Source organism: Pristiophorus japonicus, chromosome 11, assembly GCF_044704955.1.
Source record: "Pristiophorus japonicus isolate sPriJap1 chromosome 11, sPriJap1.hap1, whole genome shotgun sequence".
Taxonomy (NCBI): Eukaryota; Metazoa; Chordata; class Chondrichthyes; family Pristiophoridae; genus Pristiophorus; species Pristiophorus japonicus.
Genome location: NC_091987.1, coordinates 33689916 through 33716283, shown reverse-complemented (window position 1 = coordinate 33716283; position 26368 = coordinate 33689916). Strand labels below are relative to the sequence as shown.

The 26368-nt window shown below is 46.2% G+C and overlaps 1 protein-coding gene across 5 annotated transcripts in view; it reads right to left on the bottom strand.

Moving 5' to 3' along the window:
• Positions 1 to 14716, bottom strand: part of LOC139276009 (cilia- and flagella-associated protein 47-like) — a 1107008-nt gene extending 1092292 nt beyond the window's left edge. For all 5 annotated transcript variants that reach the window (XM_070893331.1, XM_070893333.1, XM_070893335.1 and 2 more), the window contains exons 1-3: positions 14484 to 14716; positions 5724 to 5878; positions 3514 to 3629 (exon numbers count right to left, since the gene is read on the bottom strand). In XM_070893331.1, the coding sequence (XP_070749432.1) occupies positions 3514 to 3629; positions 5724 to 5878; positions 14484 to 14627 (415 nt within the window). In that variant the 5' untranslated portion in view covers positions 14628 to 14716. The remainder of the gene's footprint in view (positions 1 to 3513; positions 3630 to 5723; positions 5879 to 14483) is intronic.
• Positions 14717 to 26368: the final 11652 nt, after the last annotated feature.

Here is a 26368-nt window from a genome sequence, read left to right as displayed (position 1 = left end):
TCTCTGGCTGGGAAGCTTGGAGTTCTTGGGTATCTGAAAGGAGAAAGGCACAAGGGTAGAGTTGTGGTGAGGGGAGAGAGGAAAAAGCAAGGTGTTCAGGCTTGTAAGTGAGAAGAGATTGTGAGATGAGGGGGATGTGTCAGTGAGTGTGGTGCAATGTGTTTGGGTGATGTGCCTGTCATGGTTCAATAGCTGGCAGTGTGTGCAAGATGTGAGATGTGGATGTGAGGCTTGCATCAGTGGTAAGTGTCTGAGGGTGAGATGAAGCTATGAATGTGAGGTATGAGTCATGATTGCTCGAGATTGTTGGTAGGTGAGGGATGGGGGTGTGGTGCATTGAGCAGTGTGTGAGGCTAGTGGTGCAGTTGGTGGGCTATGGCATTTGAAGACAAATTTACTGACCTTGACCACTCATGTGAGGTCATTAAACTTCTTTCGCCACTGGATCCAGCTCCTCGAGGCAAGACTGCCTACAGTGACTACTTCAACTGTCTTTTCCCACTACCTTATTACTCTGAGTTTGGAGAGCCTCCTGGCCCCTGGGGGTAGAGGACCTGTCTCCTCCATTCTACCCACTACAGTAAGGCCGCCAGTGCTGTGTCTGAGAACCTACGTGCCTTTTCTCTGTCCTGTTGAGCCATAAGTGCCTGACAGTTGCCTTGACAACAAGTACAATGAAGTGCTGAATGCAGAATGCATGAATAAGAAGTGCACACTGTGTTTAAAACTGGACGCTAGCTTTAAATAGAGCTAGCCTCCCACAAACTTGGGTCTCCTGCTGAGCATTCAACCACTTAGTAGTGCTCTCATATAGCTGAGCTGCACGCATTAATAATGGCCCAGAAATTCCTCTCGAGGTCTTCCCACGGGCAATTGCCTCCTCGGCAGAGAATTTTTACAAATTTACCTGGTGGTCTAGGAGGCGCCCTGGATTCCGGTGGGGAGGCCTTCTCTTCCTGCGCTGCGTCCGGAGGGTTCCCACGCAGAAGGTGCAGTCACATGTGACTGCTCAGCCAATCAGGTAAGTATTTCACAGGTTCCCATTAATAGCACTGAGACTTGCGAATCTACGAGTTCTCAGTGCTATTAATGGGAACAAAACCAAACACACAAAATAATAAAAAATAAAAAACAGACCATACATATTTAAAATTAATTGAAATTAAAGTTATTATGTCTTATAAAAATAAAATATTTTCCCAAATTTTTAAAAAGTTTTTTTAATCATGGTTAAAAATAAACTTACAGTAGTGGGGAGGGTTTTTAACAATAAAATATATGTTTAGAATTTAATTTTATCGTATTTTTGTATGTTTTAAAACACTTGCACCTGTAAAAGTAGGCTATGCACCTGCTTTTATCAGGCGCAAGATTTTTGAGGACATTTGCTCGGCAAGATATGCGTCAATCCCGCAATCTTGCCCAAGAAATGTCCTCGCCCCCGAGATGTCTACAATCTGTCAAGCTCCAGCTTGGCAGATCGCAAAAGCCGGTTTTCAGACATGCGCATTGCGCGCTGAAAACCGGCTTTTGTGATGCCTTCCCGGGTCCGTAGAAACTTTGTACAGGCCCGGGACATCGGAATTTCTACCCCACTACTAATTGTCGTGTGCTGCCTGCACTACTTTCAACGAGCGCTAGCCAATTGTGCATCGCAATCCCCGCGCCCGTTTTCACTCGAATTTTTAGCCCTTCTAGACATCAAGTTTCGAAGCAAAACGACGTCAGCTATAAGACTGTGTTTGCTGGTATTATCCAGTTAACTGCATGTAATGCTTAGAATATTACAGCTGCTATCAAGCAATTCTACATGGATCACAATCTGGATCTACACAGAATAGTGACGCTGATTTCAGTTGGTACACCTGTCATGCTAGTTAGGTATAACAGTGTAGCTGCCCAGCTTAGAGAGTGTGTGCCGCACTTACTGGAACAACACTTTGAGCTGGATTATCGGCTTAGATGATTTCAGGGCAGTAATGGCAGTGGGGCGATAAAGTTTGTGCCCAGGAACAGGTTGCGCCTCAGTCATCAAAATTGGGCAGCTGGGCCCGGAGTCTGGGCGCAGCACTAAGGGAGGTGTTGTACATCTCTCTTAGGGCGTTAGCATGGGAAAATCCCGAACTAAAGAGCCGAGGAGCGCTCTGAGATACCTGGGGAAAGAAAAAAAACGGGAAAAAAACCCAGAAAAACATTCCCAATACATAGCCTACGCCACCACAACATAAATCACAAAAAAAAATAATCACACTTACCTTAGGACGACATTACTTACCTCTCTGCAGTTGATATAGGTCGGATCACCCGTTTTCCCAGGCGTTCACTGCGGTGCGTATGGGTCGGGCGGTGTCGCAACCAGGGGCGTTGCACACTGGCACAGTTCTTCCGGACGGTACTGCTCCATGCCACCGCAAAACCGGCCCTGAAAACCCCCGCGGGGCACTGAAGGCTGACCACCCAGAAGACCTCACTGCCGCCATTGCCACCGCTCCGGGACAAAAAACAGAACACAAAAGACTGGAAAATCCACCCCTTTGTTGCCCATAGAGAAGATCTGGGAATCGATGATGCTTGGAAACATATACCAATAATGAAAGAAGTGGAAATACTAGTATGAACTGTATATGCAATATTTAGCAATTCATCTGTTAAAAAAGCTAAGTTTGTGGAGTTAGCCAGCATTTTGGAAGTTGATACATTATCATTCAGGCCTTTGACTGAAGTGCACTGGTTATCACTTAAATTTACTAAAAATGCCCTTCTGGGAAATTATGATGTACTAGTAGACTATTGCACAGTGGAAATATTTGTGTTGGCTAGAAATATGTAAAACAATAATCATAGTATGACTACTTCTGGTGTGTGCTGAAATGTCCACACCACATCCCTTCCACTTTGCCTGAAGTTTTTCAATTTGTGCAGGTAAAAATGTATTTAACATCTCGAACAGTTAATAGGACGATTTCTCTCAAAGTATATTTCCCTTGATTTGAACTTCAATCTGATCATCACATAATCCTAAAAATAAAAAAAACATTCCTGATCCCTCTACTGGTATTTTTTTTATTGAATAACATTTACATATGTTTTTATCAATTGTAATGTAAAGTGTTACTTTCCCAGGAATCCATTACAGATCAAGTTCCCATAATCTGGCTACAAATTTACAAATTTAGTTTTGTTACGAGTCAGTTATCTCATAATATAAATATGTATATATAAAAAGTTGGCTGATAGTGGGTACAATGAAAATAATTTTATCTTGGGCTATAGTTATGACATCATCTGAATCCTTTATGGGTTATTTTTTTTATTTTCATTCTCTTCCACTCATTATATCCTATTTAAACACTGAATAAACGGGTCATGACATTTGTTGTGGTGACACTATGCAGGTCTAGTTTTATCAACTAGTAAATTGCCAACTTTCAAATTTAGAATGGAAAAATACCATAAATAAACAAAAAATATTTGAGTTTTGTTTTTCACAAGTTACTGTTACAGAATACTTACCTGGGAGAGATCCATGATTCTCAACATTTATTTCCTTGGAAATAACTTTACTGTTGGCTACCACAGTGCCAAAATCAACTTCTGGATCAATACTAAGATCACAAGCAGCACCAAACCTACACAAGAAGAAAAAAAACAGTATGACCCAGCCAATAAATTCTAATATCAGTAATCTAATGAATCCTAAATAATGGCAGAAAATAGATGAAGCAGGCTTATTCTATTCAGTCCAAGCTACACAAAGTAACATAATTCTGATGCCGTCTTAAGGGCTAGAATTTCATAACAGCTCGCCAGCGCCCGATTGCCGCCCAAATGAATGCTAAAATTCCCAAGATTATCGCTGGCGAAAACTTCCTCCCAAAAAACTTTTAAATCCGCTGAGCAAAAAACATGGGCGTTGCACCCCCCAAAATGGGCAAAAAAGTGGAATTTAGGGTTGATTGGGCAGTTCCTAAAGAAAATGGGCGATAAATAAAAAAATCACTAAAAATTTACCCTGAGGCTGCGGGTTGGGCCTAGCAGCAGAAAAACACTAAAAATAATTTTTCAAAAAACATTACATAAAAAAATCCAAAAATCATTCTCAATACCCTTTTAAACTAAATCACCACAACAGAATTTTAAAATAATGAGTAACAAAACAATTACTAACCTTAAGAGCTACTCACATACCACCCAGCTCCGCTGATTCTCATGGGGGCTTTTTTTCATACTTACCTATGGGTCACCGCTGAGCCAAATATCGCGCCAGGGCGATCTGAGGACGGGTCCGCCGGCGGTCCACTCCCTAGTGGTACCTCGAAACCGCCGGCGTAACTCAGGTAGGGAATTTTTCGCTCACCTGATTATCGCCCACAATGGCCAGAAACTGGGCGGTAAGCCATTGGAAATTCTAGTCTATTGTCTCACATCAATAACCAGGCGTCTAGATGAAGTACTCGAAAATGGTGAAGTGCTCCATCTCAAAGAAACTGATGTGACAGTAGAAAATCTGGAAGGAACTCTCAGTCTTCTACAAGAATACTTCTTGTAGGCTTGTGACAAACTGCAAAATCATCCCTGGCCAAGATTGCTCTCCAATCCTTATGGAACAAGAAATATTGTAGTGTGTGACAACAGTGTGAATCCAATAAAGGAAAAATGAAACATTAACAACATTTGTTTTGCTCCTTTCAACAGGGTACAACTATATGCATAAGGTAATTAATTTGATATTTCGAAGTTGACATAATTTTAGCAGGGATTTATTAAAATCTTTCCACCTCTCGACATCTCTTTCCTCCTTTAAGACTCTCCTTAAAACCTACCTCTTTGACCAAGCTTTTGGTCATCTGCCCTAATATCCCCTAATGTGACTCGGTGTCAAATTTTGTTTGCTAACGCTCCTATGAAGCGCCTTAAGATGTTTTACTACGTTAAAGGCATCATATAAATGCAAGTTGTTATTGTCAGAATATTCTATTTTTAAATCCTGCATCTATAGTAAATCTATATAAGGTTTTTGTGGCCATAGTCAAGGTGGTGAGAACAATGCTACCTTCATAAATAACTGGGAATCCTTCCAAAATAAAAAAGGGACTACACTTAAACCAAGTAGGGACAGAGATTTGTGAAGAACATTAAGACAGCAGTAGAAAATCATTTAAATTAGATAGGTTGGGAGGGGGAGTAGGGAGGAAACGGAATCCCAGATGAGAGAGATCATAGGGTAGAAAGCAATTAACCTTGGCTCAGTAGTAGCAATCTTGTCTCTTCGTCAGAACAGTTATGGTTCAAGCCCATTCCAGAGACCCCATCATATCAGGGTAATTATCAATTATGGTGGGGGCGTAAAACTGGCATTAGCAAATTGGCCCCCTCGGATCGCCTTTCCATTGATGGTTATATTTATTTCATGTCCTTTTCTAATTCTTCATCTGCCATTTTAATTGCATTCATTGTATACTTAGGATACATATAATCGTCAATCAACAATATAGAACAAAAACAAATGTCTAGACATTTTTGTGTGTCGATACTCTCTTAATTTCCAATGAAATGGATAAATTGGTGTATGACATTTTATTGATGATGTCTCTTCTGGACTTCAAATAGTAGTTAGCACTGAAGACCTTTAACAATCCTATCCTAGTTATTATACATTGTCAAGTCTATTCAGTGGTATGCTATTTCTGTATGAATGGAATGAATTATTGAATAATACGTACGCAAGCAGTGGGATGTTAATAGTATCTTCATCTGCGGTTATAATGCAATTATCTGTTGCATCCTCTTTTTTTGCTGTGGAATATTCTACAATTGCTGCAATTTGTACTCCGGGAGCAATTCTTTTTACACTATTTTTCACAATGATCCTGAATAACTGTAAAGGAGAAGACAAATGTTACAGTATTGAATTCATGCAACTGAACTCTTCAGTCTGTAAAACCATCTTGAACACCAAGCCAAGCTGCCTTTGCCCAAGCAGGCAATTCTGTAGATTTCACCACAGTTACTTAAGCATACCCAAGCAGATTTGTCTTCACTGCCTATGCATTATCAGCCTCATCACATTGCTATTTCCTACAGCCCAACTTGCAGACTTTGTCTGGGACTATGATGGCTCTTCTGTGGCTGTACCTTGAGCGTCCGTGCAACTGCTTCTTTTCAATGAGCATTTGCCAGATGAGTGATACTATATTTGCCACAACAAATAACTTTTACAACCGATAATTGCCAGCAGCAGGAGAGGGTGACTGAGTTCCTAAGAATGCAGGGCCTCATTGATGCAGCCCATGTGGTCATTCGGGCTCCTTCCACCAATGCAATCGTTTTATGTCTAGGAAGGGGTTCTATTCAATGAATGCACAGGTTGTATGTGGCCATTCACACCACATTATGCAAGTGGATGCCAAGCATCCTGGAAGTTGCCACAACATAGTTATCCTATACAAGTCTCCATTACTACTATTATTCAACAGCATGTCTAGACAAGAATTAACTAGACCTCCTGTTTGCTATCACCATTCCCTCTAGACATATATATATATTTAATATACATAGTGAACAAAAGTGGCCACAGAACAGAACCAATTTGAAGGTCCAACTACCCTGAAAAACTCCCTTAACTCCGACTCTGTTTTCTCCCTTCTAACCAATTTTTAATTCAGTTTGCCAGGGACGGCCTCCATCTTAACTTCGTGGGAGTAAAAAGACTGGCAGAGGTGTTGAACATGCTTTCAGAAAGCATTTAAACTAAGTCAGAATGGAGATAGTGCCGATCAATTCAAAGTTAGTGATAACTGCATAGATGCTAAGCATGAAAATGAACCAGTAAAGAAGCAAATAAGAATTTAAGAAATTAGATGGGAGACCTTTAAATTGCTTTTATGTAAATGCAAGGAGTGGTAGAAGCAAACTGTTGCAAACCTATGCTGTGGTGGATAATTTAGACGTATTGTGTATTTCTGAGACATGGTTAGATGACAATGATGGCACAGAATTCACCTAAAGGACTACAAAGGTTTCAGAAAGGATAGGGTAGGTCAAAGGGGAGGTGGGGTTGCTATTTTATCAGTGAGAATCTAACAGCTAGAGAAAGACTTGATATTGCCTCATAAGGCTCAGCTGAAGCTATCTGGGTTCAAGTGGACCAAGCTCACGGGCAGGGATTAATTATTAATTATTGATAATTGTTATAGGCCCCCAGGTCAGACACTTAAATGTAATGAGTTATTATGGAAACAGATCACTGATGTTTTTAATATAAAATACCACCTTTGTTTGGTGAGTGATTTTAATTTTTCTGGCATTCAGTAGCACAATGGTTTACCTGCTATTGTGGTGGGAAGTGCAGCTGAAAAATGTATTCAAAATATACAAGACTGTTTCCTGACTCAACATGTTAATGAAGTAACTAGGGAAATCATATCTTGGATCTGGTGTTTAGTAGTGAGTCTGACCTTGTATCAGACTTCCATGTGGGGTAATATCTGGATATTGTGTTCCTAACACAGATGAGACTGCACACAGAGAGGTTAAAGTAACAGTGACCTCAGTCTTTATTAAGACACTCCAGAGTGAGGAACAGGCCTTAGGGGCCGGCTTATATACAGTGCTCCCAAGGGATGCTGGGATCCCTTGGGACTTCAGAGGATGCGCTCCCTGGTGGCGGAACATGGGAGTGCATGCTTTACAGATACAAAACATCACTCCCCCCCCCGCAAAGTCAAAGTGAAAACTATTTACAAGGTGAGGCGGCCGTGAGCCTTTCTTTCCCTGGTGGACCGCCTCGGTACAAATGTCTGTTCTGGTGTGTTGGCTGTGTCCTCGCTGGGCTGGCGTGTTGTTGGCCCTGCAGGGCTGCTTGGTGAGCCTGACCTTGCTGGGCTGTTGGGCGTGATGGGTTCAATTTCCTAGTCCGGGATGGTGTCGTTGATCCTTTGGGTGTGTGTTGTGGGCTCAAAAAAGGTGGTGTCTGCTGTGGGTTGTTCAGGGCAGTCTGTGAACTGCAGCCTCGTTTGGTCCAGGTGCTTTCTGTAAATTTGTCCATTGTCTAGTTTGACTACAAACACCCTACTCCCTTCTTTAGCTATCATCGTGCCCGCGATCCACTTGGGACCATGTCCATAGTTTAGCACATACACAGGGTCATTCAGATCAATTTCCCGTGACACAGTGGCGCGACCATCGTTTACATTTTCTTGCTGCCGTCTGTTCTCTACCTGATCATGCAGGTTGGGGTGAACCAGCGGGAGTCTGGTTTTAAGTGTCCTTTTCATGACTAGCTCAGCCGGGGTCACCCCTATGAGCGAGTGGGGTCTCGTGCGGTAGCTGAGCAGTACTCGGGACAGGCGGGTTTGGAGTGAGCCTTCTGTGGCTCATTTAAGGCTCTGTTTGATTGTTTGTACTGCCCGCTCTGCCTGCCCATTGGAGGCTTTTTTAAATAGGGCCGAGGTGACATGTTTGATCCCATTGCGGGTCATGAATTCTTTAAATTCGGCACTGGTGAAACATGGCCCGTTGTCACTGACCAGTATGTCAGGCAGGCCGTGGGTGGCAAACATGGCCCTCAGGCTTTCAATGGTGGCGGTGGCGGTGCTTCCCGACATTATTTCATATTCAATCCATTTTGAAAAACCATCCACCACCACCAAGAACATTTTACCAAGAAGTGGGCCTGCATAGTCGACATGGATCTTCGACCATGGTCTGGAGGGACAGGACCACAAACTTAGAGGTGCCTCTCTGGGCGCGTTGCTCAATTGAGCACACACGCTGCATTGCTGTACACAGGACTCTAAGTCAGAGTCGATACCGGGCCACCACACGTGGGATCTGGCTATTGCTTTCATCATTACTATACCCGGGTGTGTGCTGTGGAGATCCGAGATGAACGTCTCCCTGCCCTTTTTGGGTAGCACTACACAGTTACCCCACAACACGCAGTCTGCCTGAATGGACAGCTCGTCCTTTCGCCTCTGGAACGGCTTGATTGGCTCTTGCATTTCAACGGGGATGCTGGCCCGGCTCCTATGCAGTACACAGTTTTTTACTAGGGACAGCAAAGGATCTTAGTTGGTCCAAGTCCTAATCTGGTGGGCCCTGACAGGCGATTTATCATTTTCAAACGCTTCCATGACCATCAACAAGTCTGCGGGCTTCGCCATTTCCACCCTCGTGGCGGGCAATGGTAGCCGACTGAGAGCATCCACACAGTTCTCGGTGCCTGGCCTGTGGCGGATGGTATAGTTATACACTGATAGCGCGAGTGCCCACCTTTGTATGCGGGCTGAGGCATTAGTATTTATCCCCTTGTTTTCAGCGAACAGGAATATGAGGGGCTTGTGATCAGTTTTCAGCTCAAATTTGAGGCCAAACAGGTACTGATGCATTTTCTTTACCCCGATCACACATGCTAATGCCTCTTTCTCAATCATGCTGTAGGCCCTCTCGGCCTTAGACAAGCTCCTGGAGGCATAGGCGACAGGATGCAACTTCCCCGCAACGTTAGCTTGTTGTAATACACACCCGTTTCCGTATGACGACGCATCACATGCTAGCACATGTCTTTTACACGGGTTATACAATACAAGCAGCTTGCAATAAAATGTTTCTGGCTTTCTCAAAAGCAATTACTTGGTTTTTTCCCCATACCCAGTTCTCACCTTTACGCAATAACACATGTAGGAGCACTCAGAGAGTGCTTAACCCCGGTAGGAAGTTTCCAAAATAGTTGAGGAGTCCCAGGAACGACCGCAGCTCCTTGACGTTCTGTGGCCTGTGCGCATTCCTGACAGCTTCTGGGTAACTATAGGCCCATCAGTTTAACATTAGTAATAGGTAAGTTGCTTGAAGGAATCATAAGGGATGCAATATATGAATACTTAGATAGGGAGGGACATATTAGGGACATCCATCTGCCAAATTTTTGCCCACTCACTTAGCCTATCTATATCCCTTTATAGATTCTTTGCGTCCTCCTCGCAACTTGCTTTCCCACCTATCTTTGTATCATCAGCAAATTTGGCTACGTTACATTCGCCCCCTTGATCCAGGTCATTAATATAAATTGTAAATAGTTGAGGCCCCAGCACTGATCTTTGTGGCACCACACTAGTTATAGTTTGCCAACCTGAAAATGACCCATTTATCCCGACTCTATGTTTTCTGTTAGTTAGCCAATCCTCTATCCATGCTAATATATTACCCCAATCCTGTGAGCTCTTATCTTGTGCAGTAAGCTTTTGTGTGGCACCTTATTGAATGCTTTCTGGAAATCCAAATACATGACATCAACTGGTTCCCCTTTATCCACTCTGCTCGTTACATCCTCAAAGAACTCCGTCAAATTTGTCAAACATGATTTCCTTTTCATAAAACCATGCTGACTCTGCTTGACTGCATTATGATTTTCTAAATGTCCTATTACTACTTTCTTAATGATGGACTCCAACATTTTCCCAATGACAGATGTTAACTGGTCTATAGTTTCCTGCTTTCTGTCTCCCTCTTTTCTTAAATAGGGGTGTTACGTTTGCGGTTTTCCAGTCTGCTGGGACCTCTCCAGAATTCAGGAAATTTTTGTAGATTACAACCAATGCATCCACTATCTCTGCAGCCACTTATTTTAAGACCCTAGGATGCATGCCATCAGGTCCAGGGGACTTGTCCACCTTTAGTCCCATTAGTCTCCCTAGTACTTTATCTCTAGTGATAGTGATTGTTTTAAGTCTCCCCACCGCCCCCCCCTTGTAATACACAAGGTATCGCAATTATGTGGGACAGGCTCAATGGACCAGATAGTCTTTACCTGTCCATCCTTGTTCGTATGTTCGTATTGTGAGATATAGCTAGCTTTCCCCAATCAGAAACATATATGTACAAAGTCAAAGTCCCGTTGTTTGAGGTGAAAATGCTTGTTGCACCCATCCCATTCTTTTTAGCTTGATGCAGCTGAACATAGAGCATAAAGTTTATGTTCGCTAACTTCCTGAGGGTGGAAAATTTCTTGCATATCAGAGACACTGCATTGTGATCTGCTCTCTCGCTCTCCTGTGTACCCCCTATTAGAGTCCATTAAGGCTAGGGAAAGTTTAGACAATGGGAGGGGAGAAGGTTGAGAGTGAAAAGTTGTCGGATGGCACAAGATTGTAAGGTTAAATTCGTTTTGTCAGGGGAGCTCCCCAGGGAGCTGCCACCCCGGCGGCCATCTTGAATGATCAGGAGATCCAAGAAATAATAGATCGCAAGCGCAGAGCATTTCTGAGCCTCAAGCAACAACCCAGCTCGGGAGCTACAAAGCAACGCTACAGACGGCTCAAAGCTGAGGTCCAACAAAAAACCCGGGACCTAAAGAACAGGTGGTGGATGGAGAAAGCGCAGGTGATACAACAACTAGCCGACAGCCACGACATGCGAGGATTCTTCATTGCAGTCAAGGCCACCTACTGTCCAAACTCCCAAGGCCCCAACCCACTCCTGGCCAAGAACAGGGAAACACTCATCAAGGACACCGAGGCTGTCAGGGCCCGTTGGAAGGAGCACTTTGAAGATCTCCTCAATCAAGACTCTGCCTTTGACTCGAGTGTTCTCAACTCCATCCTGCAGCATGCAACCCGCCACCACCTCAGTGAAACCCAAACGCTGCACGAGGTAGGCAAAGCCATAAAACAGCTCAAGAATAACAAGGCTATGGGTGCGGATGGAATTCCTGTTGAGGCGCTAAAATATGGCGGAGAGGCGCTGTTGGCATGGATACATGACCTCATCTCTCTCATCTGGAGGGAGGAGAGCATGCCGGGAGATCTCAGAGATGCAGTGATCGTGTCCATTTTTAAAAAGGGGAACAAATCCGACTGCGGCAACTACAGGGGAATCTCCCTGCTATCAATCACTGGGAAGTTTGTCGCTAGATTTCTCCTCAACTGTCTTCTCCGTGGCCGAGGAGCTCCTCCCGGAGTCACAGTGCGGATTTCGTCCCCTACGGGGAACAACGGACATGATCTTTGCAACACGACAGCTGCAGGAAAAATGCAGGGGGAGCAGCGCCAGCCCTTATACATGGCCTTTTTCGATCTTACAAAGGCCTTTGACACTGTCGACCATGAAGGCTTATGGAGCGTCCTCCTCAGTTTTGGATGCCCCCAAAGTTTGTCAACTTCCTTCTCCTGCTCCACGATGACATGCAGGCCGTGATCCTTACCAGCGGATCCATTACAGACCAATTCCACGTCCGAACCAGGGTCAAACAGGGCTGTGTCATCGCTCCAACCCTCTTCTCAATCTTCCTCGCTGCCATGCGGCACCTCACTGTTAACAAGCTCCCCGCTGGAGTGGAACTAAACTACAGAACCGTGGAAAGCTTTTTAACCTACGCCGCCTCCAGGCCAGGTCCAAGATCACTCAAACCTCTGTCGTTGAACTGCAGTACGCGGACGACGCCTGCGTCTGCACACATTCTGAGGCTGAACTCCAGGATATGGTCGATGTATTCACCAAGGCATATGAAAGCATGGGCCTTACGCTTAACATCAGTAAGAGAAAGGTCCTCCACCAGCCTGTCCTCGCCGCACAGCACTGCCACCCAATCATCAAGATTCACGGCTCGGGCCTCGACAACGTGGACCATTTCCCATACCTCGGGAGCCTCTTGTCAACAAAGGCAGACATTGGTGCAGAGATTCAACATTGCCTCCAGTACGCCAGTGCAGCCTTCGGCCGCCTGAGGAAAAGAGTGTTCGAAGACCAGGTCCTCAAACCTACCACCAAGCTCATGGTATACAGGGCTGTCGTAATACCTGTCCTCCTGTATAGATCAGAGGCATGGACGATGTGCAGAAGACACATCAAGTAGCTGGAGATACATCACCAACGATGTCTCCACAAGATCCTGCAAATTCCCTGGGAGGACAGACGCACCAACATCAGTGTTCTCGCCCAGGCTAACATCCCCAGCATTGAAGCACTAACCACACTCGATCAGCTTCGCTGGGCAGGCCACTTAGTTCGCATGTCAGTCACGAGACTCCCTAAGCAATTGCTCTACACGGAGTTCCTTCATGGCAAATGAGCCATAGGTGGGCAGCGGAAATGTTACAAGGACAGCCTCAAAGCCTCATTGGTGAAGTGCGATATCACCACTGACACCTGGAAGACCCTGGCCAAAGACCGCCCTAGGTGGAGAAAGTGCATCCGGGAGGGCGTTGAGCTCTTCGAATCTCAACGCTGCGAGCGTGAAGAGGTTAGGTGCAGGCAGTGGAAGATGTAGTAAATCAATGCCACATCCCTCCCCACCCCCCACCCCCGACGAATATCTGTCCCACCTGTGACAGGGTCTGTGGATCTCGTGATGGACAGCTTTAGGAGTGGAAGCACTTTAGGAGTGGAAGCAAGTCTTCCTCGATTCCGAGGGACTGTCTATGATGATGACTCCTGTGTGTAGTGTTCGGAGTAAAGTGCCCTCGGATCCAAAGATAACAATTTTATTTTGCTGCACATCCCACATATCCCTCTCTGTAAAGGAAGTAGTGTTTGTTCTGCCCTGGTCACTTGCACTTGTTGCAGAGATATCCCTCTGTCAGGTTTGGATTATAAATTGTTGGACCAATTCTTTAAGGCATTGCGGCAGCCTTTTAAAGTGTTTTTGTGTCGGATATTCCACCCTACAGAAACGATGTCCCTTGCGCAATGCCACATCCGCAATCAGCGCAAGCTTCATATTTAAATGAATGTGCCTCGCAAGTTACTGCAAGGTTGGCTTTGCGCCATTTGCCCGTGAACTATGTGCTCTTGCCAACGATCCTGGCACCACTTTGGTGGAATCGGAAAATTTAGATTATAATTCTGCGTGTTGAAAATAATATGAATCCCCATCTATGGCCAGACGTTCATTCCCTCAGGACCACTTCAGTTTGGTGATAGTGAGTTATAAAACTAATCAATCAGAAGTGGTCTGTGAGTCATTCCCACCCAGGGACCAGGAGACGAGAATGCGTTATCCGAAAACAAATGTTCACAGTTTAATTGATCCATAAAAGTGATACTGGATTGCCCCAGAGTCATCAACAGATTTGCACATGCCCCTTTGTTTAAAGGAGTCACCGCTAATTAAAGAATGCAAAGAAAACATAAAGTCCGATTTTAACAGAAACAAAATAAAACTAAACCACACTATTCCCTGCGTTGTCCATCGGTCGCGGAAGTCTTCAAGACACCGCATGCTCCCTCTCCAGGACAGATACAAGGCCGCGACTGTGCCGCAGCCAAAGCGACTCCCCCCTCGCCCTCCTTGGGCCTGGACCTGGAAATCACCATTTGATGGAGCATTCCACTTCAAGAATTCAACAGAGATGGGAGGAATCCCAATGCGAATATCCCCAAGGAAATGAGCGCACAGGTACTCACACAAACAGCCGCGGCGGCTGTCTAACGGTGCCGACATTGGTCAATCACATTCATCGCTTTTCTACAGATCGGGGCGGGCTTACCTTGTGCTTCGGTTGGTAGATGTGTATCAGTCTGGAGTTATTGCTGATATTTTGCACGGTGAGTGTAGCGCGGTAGATTTCTCCAGGTTCAGTACTAATAAATTTCACTACAGAATGTGAAATTCTCACACCTGCAATATCCATCTCTGTGGCCGCCTGGCTCACAGATCTCCACTCCAGTTATACTGGCTTTGCCTAGTTACCGACAAACCATCTCCAAGGAACAGGAGCTCCAAGCATTCGCCGTCGCCTAGCAACACTTGGGTGAATAAGCAATTTATTCTTCCACCACAAATTCGTTAAACTTAAATAAATGATTTTAATCATCTGGAACATTTCGAACACAACACTAAATAATATTTTAGAATGTCTTTGGCAGAAGGATGGTCTATGAGTAGTCAGATTTTTTTTTATTTGCATTTTTTCGTAATTTAGAAACTTGGAATGTGCAGACGCTGAATTATAATCCATTTTCTGTGAAAGCGAAGAATGTGGAATAGCATTTGTGAAGGCGAAGTTGGTTTTGTTTGACAGGGCGCTTGATGTTTTAACATTTAGAATAAATTGAAAGCTTATGTATATTTTTCAAATGTTGGACTTACAGTCAACGTTATTAGGAATGTTGATTTTAATACCCCCGTTCGTGGCTGGAGCAAACTTTGAGGAATATGAATTTGATGGTAGTCACATTTACTATTCCTTGTCTATATTAACGACTTGGATTCAGAAACCCAATATAAATTGGTTACAATTATAATTGACACTGAACTACAAGGAAAAGAGCTTGAGATCTCCGAAGGGAGTTAGATAAAAATGGGCAAATGTGGAGATAGGAGGAGATGAAACTTAATACAGACAAGTAAAAGGCAGTGCATATTGAAGAGAGAAACTACATACAAATACTATGAATAATGTAGAAAGAGATAAAGGTGAAGTTCAAATGCATCATCAATAAACAAAGTGAATAAAATTCACAACTATTGCTGGATCAGTAGAGCATGTCAAAAAATGTTACACTAAAAAGATACCAGTGTTCCAGTCAGACAGTACCTTGTGTATTGTGCTTTATTTGATCACCAAGATATAGATCAACAGTGAGGCCATGAAGATATTGCAGAGAGGGCCTACAAGGCTGATCAAATAGGCGTGATCGGCAGAGAGTGGGGTAGGGAAAACCAACTCCAGTGGCATCCTGCTCCTAACAAAGTGCTTAGAACACCAACACCTTGTTCCATCAGAGGGACAAGCACAAGGCATCGTGACAACACCCTTGCACCAACACCAAGCACTGGCACCTGCTCGACTACGTCATCGTCCGAGCGAGGGACTGCAAGGACATGCGCACCACCCGCACCATGACAGGAGTCGACGACTGCTGGACGGACCACCGCCTAATCTGCTCCGTCATCAACATCAATACAGTCCCAAAGCAGTGATGGCAACAGAAACAATGCCGCAGAAAAATCAACGTTGGGGCACTCAAAGACCCAGCTAAGAAAGCCCTACAGCCAGCGCCTCAGTGCCAACCTGCCGATCCTCAATGACCCTGATTCACAGAGTGCCCACAACGCCTGGTCTGCCCTCAAGGTCGCCATAACTAGCGCCTGCGAAGAGACACTCAGTCACTCAACCAGGAAACACCAAGACTGGTTTGACGAGAGCAGGAGATCCAGAAGCTAATAAGCTGCAAGCGCAAGACATTTCTGAACTCAAAGCAGCAACCCAATTCGGAAGCAGCAAAGCAGCTATACAGACGGCTGAAGGCTGAGGTCCAACAAAAAACCTGTGACCTAAAGAATAGATGGTAGGTGGAGAAAGCACAGGATATCCACCAGCTGGCCGGCAGCTATGATGTGCGAGGATTCTTCACTGCAGTTAACTCCACCTACGGTCCAAGCACCCAAGGCCCCACTGCTGGATAAGAATGGGGAGGCACTCATTAAGGACACTGAGGCAGTCGGCCCGCTGGAAGGAGCACTTCGAAGATCTCCTTAACCGAGATTCTGCCTTCGACACGAGTGTCCTCGACTTCATCCCGCAGCATGCTACCCGCCACCATCTCAGGAAAACTCCAGCCCTGCATGAGGTAGAAAAGGCCATCCGTCAGCTCAAGAACAACAAGGCATCAGGAGCAGATGGAATCTACACTGGGGCACTAAAGTATGGCAGAGAAGCACTATTGGCACGAATGCATGACCTCATCTCTCTTATCTGGAAGAAGGTGAGCATGCCGGGCGATCTCAGAGATGCCGTAATCGTGACCATCTTCAAAAAAGGGGACAAGTCCGATTGCGGCAACTACATAGGAATCTTCCTGCTGTCGGCCACTGGGAAAGTCATCACAAGAATCCTCCTCAACCGTCTCCTCCCTGTGACTGAAGAGCTCCTCCCAGAGTCACAATGCAGATTCCGTCCACTAAGGGGTACAATGAACATGATTTTCACCGTGCAACAACTACAAGAGAAATGCAGGGAACAGCACCAACCCTTGTGCATGGCCTTCTTTGACCTCATCAAGGTCTTTGACACCGTCAACCGTGAGGGACTATGGAGCATCCTCCTCTGTTTCGACTGCCCCCAAAAGTTTGTCACCATCCTCCACCTGCTCCACGACGACATGCAAGCCGTGATCCTGACCAACGGATCCATCACAGACCCATTCCACATCCGGACCGGGGTCAAGCAGAGCTGCGTCATCGCGCCAACATTCTTCTCGATCGTCGTTGCAGCAATGCTCCATCTCACTCTCAACAAGCTCCCCGCTGGAGTGGAAGTAAACTATAGAACCAATGAGAACCTTTTCAACCTTCGTCGCCTCCAGGCTAGATCCAAGATCGTCCCATCCTCTGTCATCGAACTACAGTATGCAGACGACGCTTGCGCCTGTGCACATTCCAAGCCATCGTCAACATCTTCACCGAGGCATACGAAAGCGTGAGCCTTACACTAAACATCTGTAAGATAAAGGTCCTCCACCAACCTGACCCCGCCACACAGCACGGCCCCCCCATTGTCAAAATCCACGGTGCGGCCTTGGACAACGTGGACCATTTTCCATATCTTGGGAGCCTACTATCAGCAAGGGCAGTCATTGATGACGAAATCAAACAGCACCTACAGTGTGCCAGCGCAACCATCAGTCGCCTGAGGAAGAGAGTGTTTGTAGACCAGGACCTCAAATCAGGCACCAAGCTTATGGTCTACAGGGCAGTAGTGATACCCACCCTCCTATATGGCTCAGAGACGTGGACCATATACAGTAGACACCTCAAAGCGCTGGAGAAGTACCACCAATGCTGCCTCCACAAGATCCTGAAAATCCACAGGAAGGATAGAAACACCATCAGTGTTCTTGCTCAGGCCAACATCCCCAGCATCGAAGCACTGACCACACTCAACCAGCTCCTTTGGGTGGGCCACTTTGTCTGCATGCCCAACACGAGACTCTCAAAGCAAGCGCTCTACTCGGAACTCCTACACGAGCCCCAGGTGGGCAGAGAAAATGCTTCAAAGACACCCTCAAAGCCTTCTTGATAAAGTGCAACATCCCCACCGCACCTGGGAATCCCTGGCCCAAGATCGCCCTAAGTGGAGGAAGAGCATCCTTGAAGGTGTTGAGCATCTCAAGTCTCGTCGCCGAGAGCATGCAGAAATCAAGCGCAGACAGCGAAAGGAACATGCGGCAAACCAGACTCCCCACCCACCCCTTCCTTCAACCACTGTCTATCCCACCTGTGACTGAGACTGTAATTCCCATCTTGGACTGTACAATTACCTGAGAACACACTTTTAAAATGGAAGCAAGTCTTCCTCGATTTCGAGGGACTGCCTATAATATAATAGTCCTCCAGTCAGACATTACTGTCATGTATTCAACCAGCATTGTAACCCATGTATAATCTGACCTAAGTTGTACACTGTGAGAACAATGACCACTAGGTGGGAGACACTCTTAACCTGGGCCTTCAGGTACAAAAGGGGAAGCTCCACCCACCTTCATCACTTTGAGTGCTAAGGAATAAAGGACAGGTCACAGACTGACCTTCTTCAAGCATGGGCCTCGTGTGCATTTATACTGTACAGCAAGGATCTATCAATGGTGACGAGAAACTGGGATTTAAACCACGCGAGCATGGCCACAAGCAGAACAGATGAGGGGTACTGTGTTAAGGAATGGTTGGGACAGAGATTCAACATTGTTAAAGCAGCACACAGTTCTCCAGGCAGACAGGGGCAATCGGGCATGCCCCAACATGTAGTCGAACCCAGAGGGAGAGTTCGACAGAGACAATGGCGAGTTGAACGGCGATTCACACCATTGCAAGGGACAATGCGGCCAGTAATGGGGCCATCAACACCTGTTAATGGCGCACTCAAGGACAATACAGAGACAGTCAGGGACGATCGACTGGCAAGGGACCTTTTGTTTCCAACAACAGCTCATGTTGGAGGCATGGAGGCACACACTCAGCTGGAGTTTGCAGAGATGAGCAAAATACCTGCAGAAATTGCAGAAATGAACGCTGGGGGAAATCGCTGGAAGCTGAAGTTCAGCGAGTTCATGTGGAGCACGTATACAGTTCATACACCAGGACGCCACCGATAATGATGAAAGTGCTCCTCAATGGCATCCCAGTATCAATGGAGCTAGACACAGGGGCCAGCCAGTCCCTCATGGGTATCAAACAGTTCGAAAAGTTGTGGGCGTCCAAGGCCAGGAGGCCAAAATTATCGCCGATTGACGCACAGCTACGGACTTACACAAAGCAGATCATTCCGGTGCTAGGCAGCGCCACAGTAGTCGTGACCCACAAAAATTCGGAGAACAGGTTGCCACTTTGGATTGTCCCAGGGGACGGTCCCACACTATTGGGAGGAGTTGGCTTGCTGTCATGAACTGGAAATGGGGCGATGTCAATGCAATCTCCTCTGTGGAGCGAGTATCATGCTCACAGATCCTGGACAAATTTGACTCATTATTTCAACCCGGCATCGGCACTTTCATGGGGGCCATGGTAGTGATTCACATAAACCCGGACACCAGGCCAGTACACCACAAGGCCAGAGCGGTGCCGTACGTGATGCGGGAAAAGATAGAAGGCGAACTGGACCGCCTGCTGAGGGAAGGCATCATCTCGCCAGTCGAATTCAGTGACTGGGTGAGCCCGATTGTGCCGGTGCTCAAAACGGATGGGTCGGTCAGGATATGTGGTGATTACAAGGCCACCATCAATTGGGTGTTACTCCAAGACCAGTACCCGCTACCGAGAGCGGAGGACCTCTTTGTGACGCTATCCGGTGGCAAACTTTTTTCAAAATTGGACCTGACCTCAGCTTACATGACCCAGGAGCTGGCGAGTGAGTCAAAGAAGCTGACCACCATCACGACACACAAGGGGTTGTTTGAGTACAACAGATGTCCGTTCGGGATTCGCTCGGACGCCGCGATCTTCCAACGAAATATGGAAAGCCTCCTCAAGTCGATTCCAGGGACGGTGGTTTTTCAGGACGACATCCTCATCACGGGTTACGATACTGAAGAACACCTCCACAACCTGGAGGAGGTGCTACGCAGACTGGACTGGGTAGGGCTGCGACTGAAAAAGGCGAAGTGCGTCGTCCTAGCTCCAGAGGTAGAATTCCTAGGGATGAGGGTAGCAGCAGACGGGATCAGCCCTACTGCGTCCAAGACGGAAGCGATCCAGAGAGCACCCAGACCCCGTAACACGACGGAGCTGCGTTCGTTCCTGGGGCTCCTGAACTATTTTGGTAACTTTCTTCCCAAATTGAGCACGCTGCTAGAGCCGCTACACGTGCTCCTATGCAAAGGTCGCGAATGGGTCTGGGAGGACAGCCAGGAAAGGACTTTTAATAGAGCACGCAATTTGTTATGTTCTAACACTCTGTTAACACTATACGACCCATGTAAGAAACTTGTGTTAAAGTGCGATGCGTCATCCTATGGTGTCGGGTGTGTGTTGTAGCATGTCAATGTCAAGGGTCAGCTACAGCCGGTAGCTTATGCCTCCAGGAGTCTGCCCCAGGCAGAAAGGGGTTACGGGATGGTAGAAAAGGAGGCGCTCGCATGTGTATATGCGGTAAAGAAAATGCACCAGTACCTGTTTGGCAGAAAATTTGAGCTGGAGACAGATCACAAACCCCTAATGTCCCTTTTGGCCGACAACAGGGCCATAAATGCAAACGCATCGGCCTGCATACAGAGGTGGGCACTCACGTTAGCCGCCTATGACTATACAATTCGGCACAGACCGGGCACCGAAAACTGCGCCGATGCACTCAGCAGGCTCCCACTAGCCACTAATGAAGGGGCTACCGAGCATGCTGCTGAGATGGTCATGGCTGTTGAAGCTTTCGGAAGCGAAGGCTCACCCGTGACAGCCCGTCAGATTAAAGGCTGGACAAATAGAGACCCGCTATTGTCTCTAGTCAAGAAATGTGTCCTGAATGGGGACTGGGCAGCCATGTACAGGGCATGCCCTGAGGAGTTTAAACCATTTCACAGGCGCAGGGATGAACTCTCGATTCAGGCCGATTGCCTACTGTGGCGAAACCGCGTAGTCATGCCCCAGATGGGCAGAGAGGTATTCATCAGAGAACTCCACAATGAGCACCCGGGCATTGTCATGATGAAGGCAATTGCCAGGCCACACGTTTGGTGGCCAGGGATAGACGCAGATGTGGAACTTTGTGTTCGCAGGAGCAACACGTGTGCCCAGCTGGGCAATGCGCCCAGGGAAGCCCATCTTAGCCCCTGGCCATGGCCCGCAAAGCCTTGGTCACACATCTATGTGGACTACGCAGGTCCTTTCATGGGAAAAATGTTTTTGGTTGTAGTAGATGTCTACTCCAAATGGATCGAGTGTGACATTTTAAATTCAAGCACATCCTCTGCCACGGTAGAAAGTCTATGGGCAATGTTTGCCACCCACAGTCTACCGGGCGTCTTGGTCAGCGACACTGGCCTGTGCTTCACAAGCACTGAATTCCAGGACTTCATGGCAGGCAATGGAATTAAACATGTCAGAACGGCACCGTTCAAGCCGGCCTCAAACGGCCAGGCAGAACGAGCAGTGCAGATAATCAAGCAGGGGATGCTCAGAATCCAAGGGGCTTCCCTACAAAGGCGCTTATCACGCCTCTTGTTGGTCTATCGATCCCGACCACGCTGGCTCACAGGGGTTCCACCTGCAGAGCTGCTAATGAAAAGGACGCTCAAAACCCGGTTATCCCTTATACACCCCACCATGAAAGAAATTGTCGAGAGCAGGCGCCAGCCACAAAATGACTACCATGTCAGGAATGCAAGGGCGCGATGTATTGATGTAAATGATCCTGTTTTTGTCCTCAACTACGCTGCAGGGCCCAAATGGCTCGCAGACACTGTAATTGCCAAAGAGGGAAATAGGATTCTGGTAGTTAAACATACCAATGGACAAATCTGCCGCAAACACGTGGATCAAACAAAAAGGAGGTTCAGCAACCCCATAGAAGAAGCAGAGGAAGAACACAATGTAGAGTTCACTCCACCACAGGTGACCGAACACCGGAACCAAAGGGGGGAGAGCCCAATCACTGTGGGCAGTCCGGACAGGCCTGAGGCACGCAAACAGCAGACACTCAGGCCAGCGCCCAACAACCGGAGCCCCAACCCAGGCGCTCTACAAGAGAGCGTAAACCACCAGAGAGACTCAACCTGTGATCCCAATAAGACTTTGGGGGGGAGGTGATGTCATGTATTCAACCAGCATTGTAACCCATGTATAATCTGACCTAAGTTGTGCACTGTGAGAACAATGACCACTAGGTGGGAGACACTCCTAACCTGGGCCTTAAGGTACAAAAGGGGAAGCTCCACCCACCTTCATCACTTTGAGTGCTAAGGAATAAAGGACAGGTCACAGACTGATCTTCTCTCAAGCATGGGCCTCGTGTGCATTTATACTGTATAGTAAGGATCTATCAAGTACCTTGGGTATTGTGCTTTATTTGATCACCATGATATAGATAAACATTTCGGCCATGGAGATATTGCAGATAGGGCCTACCAAGCTGATCCCTGTCATCAAAGTTGCGAGAAAATACCTCTTTACCCTTAAAAATAGATAAATGAAAGTAGATATTATATAAGTATACAAAAGTAAATCTGGAGCACCACTTTAAGTGTAAGCCATTAGAACATGGAGTATAGGCTAAGGCCAGTGCAGGAACTTATCCTAGGTAGCACTTTACAGAAAGAGTGATCGACACTTGGAATGGTATTCTAGGTATGGTTATGGAGGCAAAAGTCTCAAATTCATTCAAGTTACAGTTAGATGAATTGACGTGGAATTGTTAAGATTTTTCCGAGATGGATGAGCTAAAAATGTGTCGAATGGCGTCCCTCATCTATTTATCGTCTGATCGTCTAACTATCCTTTCACCTGAGCTAATAATAACATTATTCTAGAAGTAGTAGTATTAAGCTGAATATTTAAATAGAAATGTTGGATCTAATTTCTCTTTCTGCCAAAACTTTTCCATTTTCATTCAGGTGATTTGGTCACATGTGTACCTGTACGGATGACTGCATCATTTATTTAATCCAGGTGTGCTGAAATAGATTCAGGATTGCAGTAACTTTTTCTAGAAAATATATTTTTGCTTCAGAAACATAGAAATTTACAGCGCAGAAGGAGGCCATTTCTGCCCATCGTATCTGCGCTGGTCGACAAAGAGCCACACAGCCCTTGGTCAACAGCCCTAAAGGTTACATATAAGCTTATGAACAATGACGGAAAGGCAAAGAGCACCCAGCCCAACCAGTCCGCCTCATCATCATCATAGACAGTCCCTCGAATCGAGGATGACTTGCTTCCACGTCAAAAAGTTCACAGGTGTTTCAATGATAGAGCTAAAATTCTAGGTCTGACCTAAATCTTGACGGGTGGAAGATGCCTGTGCTTGGATTTTTTTTTAACGTCGGGTGACCATTGCACACCAGCCACCACACAGGCTTGACCGAGCTACGTCTTGGTCCAGTAGCAAGGATTAACCAAGACGACTGGAGACCAGCTCTGCTGTACGGACCTAATGCACATACATATCGCACACACATATGGGCTGGCCCGTGCTGCCTCTGGGCCCTCGCCGCTCCTTCACCCCGACCTCACCGCTTCTGCAGTACCTGCCCATGCTCCAATCACCGACCTGGACCTTGATGATGTCCCTTTTCACTGCCGTTGCTCTCCTGCTCCAGCATGTGATGCTCCCTGGAGTGGTATGCCGCCACACTGCTCCTTCTGCTCCCCGACCTGCTCCAATGGTGCTCGCAGGCCGGGGACCACGCAGACTGCTGGGCTAGGCCGTCACGCCTCACCACAACTGCGACACCCCTTATACTAAAACATTCTACACTCCACCCCAACCGGAGCCATGCGATCTCCTGGGAGAGGCAAAAAACAGATAAAAACCCAGACCAATTTAGGGTGAAAAAATCTGGGAAAATTCCTCTTCGACCTATCCAGGCAATCGAAACTAGTCCAGGAGATCACCCTGGCCGTATTCAATTCACTGCAGTACTTACCATTATATCTGCTCCGTCCAACAAAAGGTCATCCAGTCTAATCCCAATTACCAGCTCTAGGTCCGTAACCCTTCAGGTTACTGCACTTTAAGTGCCCATCCAACCAGATCCAAGTGGTGAGGGTTTCTGCATCCACCACCCTTCCAGGCAGCGAGTTCCAGATACTCACAACCCTCTGCGTAAAGAAGCCCCCTCAAATCTGCTCTAAACCTTCCACCAACCACCTAAAAACTATGCCCCCTTGTAATAGACCCCTCCACCAATGCAAATAGACCCTTACTATCTACTCTGTCCAAGCCCCTCAATATAAGAACATAAGAACATAAGAATTAGGAACAGGAGTAAGCCATCTAGCCCCTCGAGCCTGCTCCGCCATTCAACAAGATCATGGCTGATCTGGCCGTGGACTCAGCTCCACTTACCCGCCCGCTCCCCATAACCCTTAATTCCCTTATTGGTTAAAAATCTATCTATCTGTGACTTGAATACATTCAATGAGCTAGCCTCAACTGCTTCCTTGGGCAGAGAATTCCACAGATTCACAACCCTCTGGGAGAAGAAATTCCTTCTCAACTCGGTTTTAAATTGGCTCCCCTGTATTTTGAGGCTGTGCCCCCTAGTTCTAGTCTCCCCGACCACTGGAAACAACCTCTCTGCCTCTATCTTGTCTATCCCTTTCATTATTTTAAATGTTTCTATAAGATCACCCCTCATCCTTCTGAATTCCAACGAGTAAAGACCCAGTCTACTCAATCTATCATCATAAGGTAACTCCCTCATCTCCGGAATCAGCCTAGTGAATCGTCTCTGTACCCCCTCCAAAGCTAGTATATCCTTCCTTAAGTAAGGTGACCAAAACTGCACGCAGTACTCCAGGTGCGGCCTCACCAATACCCTATACAGTTGCAGAATGACCTCCCTGCTTTTGTACTCCATCCCTCTCGCAATGAAGGCCAACATTCCATTCACCTTCCTGATTACCTGTTACACCTGCAAACTAACTTTTTGGAATTCATGCACAAGGACCCCCAGGTCCCTCTGCACCGCAGCATGTTGTAATTTCTCCCCATTCAAATAATATTCCCTTTTACTGTTTTCTTTCCCAAGGTGGATGACCTTACACTTTCCGACATTGTATTCCATCTGCCAAACCTTAGCCCATTCGCTTAACCTATCTAAATCTCTTTGCATCCTCTCTGTGTCCTCTACACAACCCGTTTTCCCACTAATCTTTGTGTCATCTGCAAGTTTTGTTACACTACACTCTGTCCCCTCTTCCAGGTCATCTATGTATATTGTAAACAGTTGTGGTCCCAGCACCGATCCCTGTGGCACACCACTAACCACCGATTTCCAACCCGAAAAGGACCCATTTATCCCGACTCTCTGCTTTCTGTTAGCCAGCCAATTCTCTATCCATGCTAATACATTTCCACTGACTCCGCGTACCTTTATCTTCTGCATTAACCTTTTGTGTAGCACCTTGTCGAATGCCTTTTGAAAATCTAAATACACCACATCCATCGGTACACCTCTATCCACCATGCTCGTTATATCCTCAAAGAATTCCAGTAAATTAGTTAAACATGATTTCCCCTTCATGAATCCATGCTGCGTCTGCTTGATTGCACTTATTCCTATCTAGATGTCCCGCTATTTCTTCCTTAATGATAGTTTCAAGCATTTTCCCCACTACAGATGTTAAACTAACCGGCCTATAGTTACCTGCCTTTTGTCTGCCCTCTTTTTTAAACAGAGGCGTTACATTAGCTGCTTTCCAATCCGCTGGTACCTCCCCAGAGTCCAAAGAATTTTGGTAGATTATAACGAATGCATCTGCGATAACTTCCGCCATCTCTTTTAATACCCTGGGATGCATTTCATCAGGACCAGGGGACTTGTCTATCTTGAGTCCCATTACCCTGTCCAGTACTACCCCCCAGTGATAGTGATTGTCTCAAGGTCCTCCCTTCCCACATTCCTGTGACCAGCAATTTCTGGCATGGTTTCTGTGTCTTCCACTGTGAAGACCGAAGCAAAATAATTGTTTGAGGTCTCAGCCATTTCCACATTTCCCATTATTAAATCCCCCTTCTCATCTTCTAAGGGACCAACATTTACTTTAGTCACTCTTTTCCATTTTATATATCTGTAAAAGATTTACTATCCGTTTTTATGTTTTGCGCAAGTTTACCTTCGTAATCTATCTTTCCTTTCTTTATTGCTTTCTTAGTCATTCTTTGCTATCGTTTAAAATTTTCCCAATCTTCTATTTTCCCACTAACCTTGGCCACCTTATTCG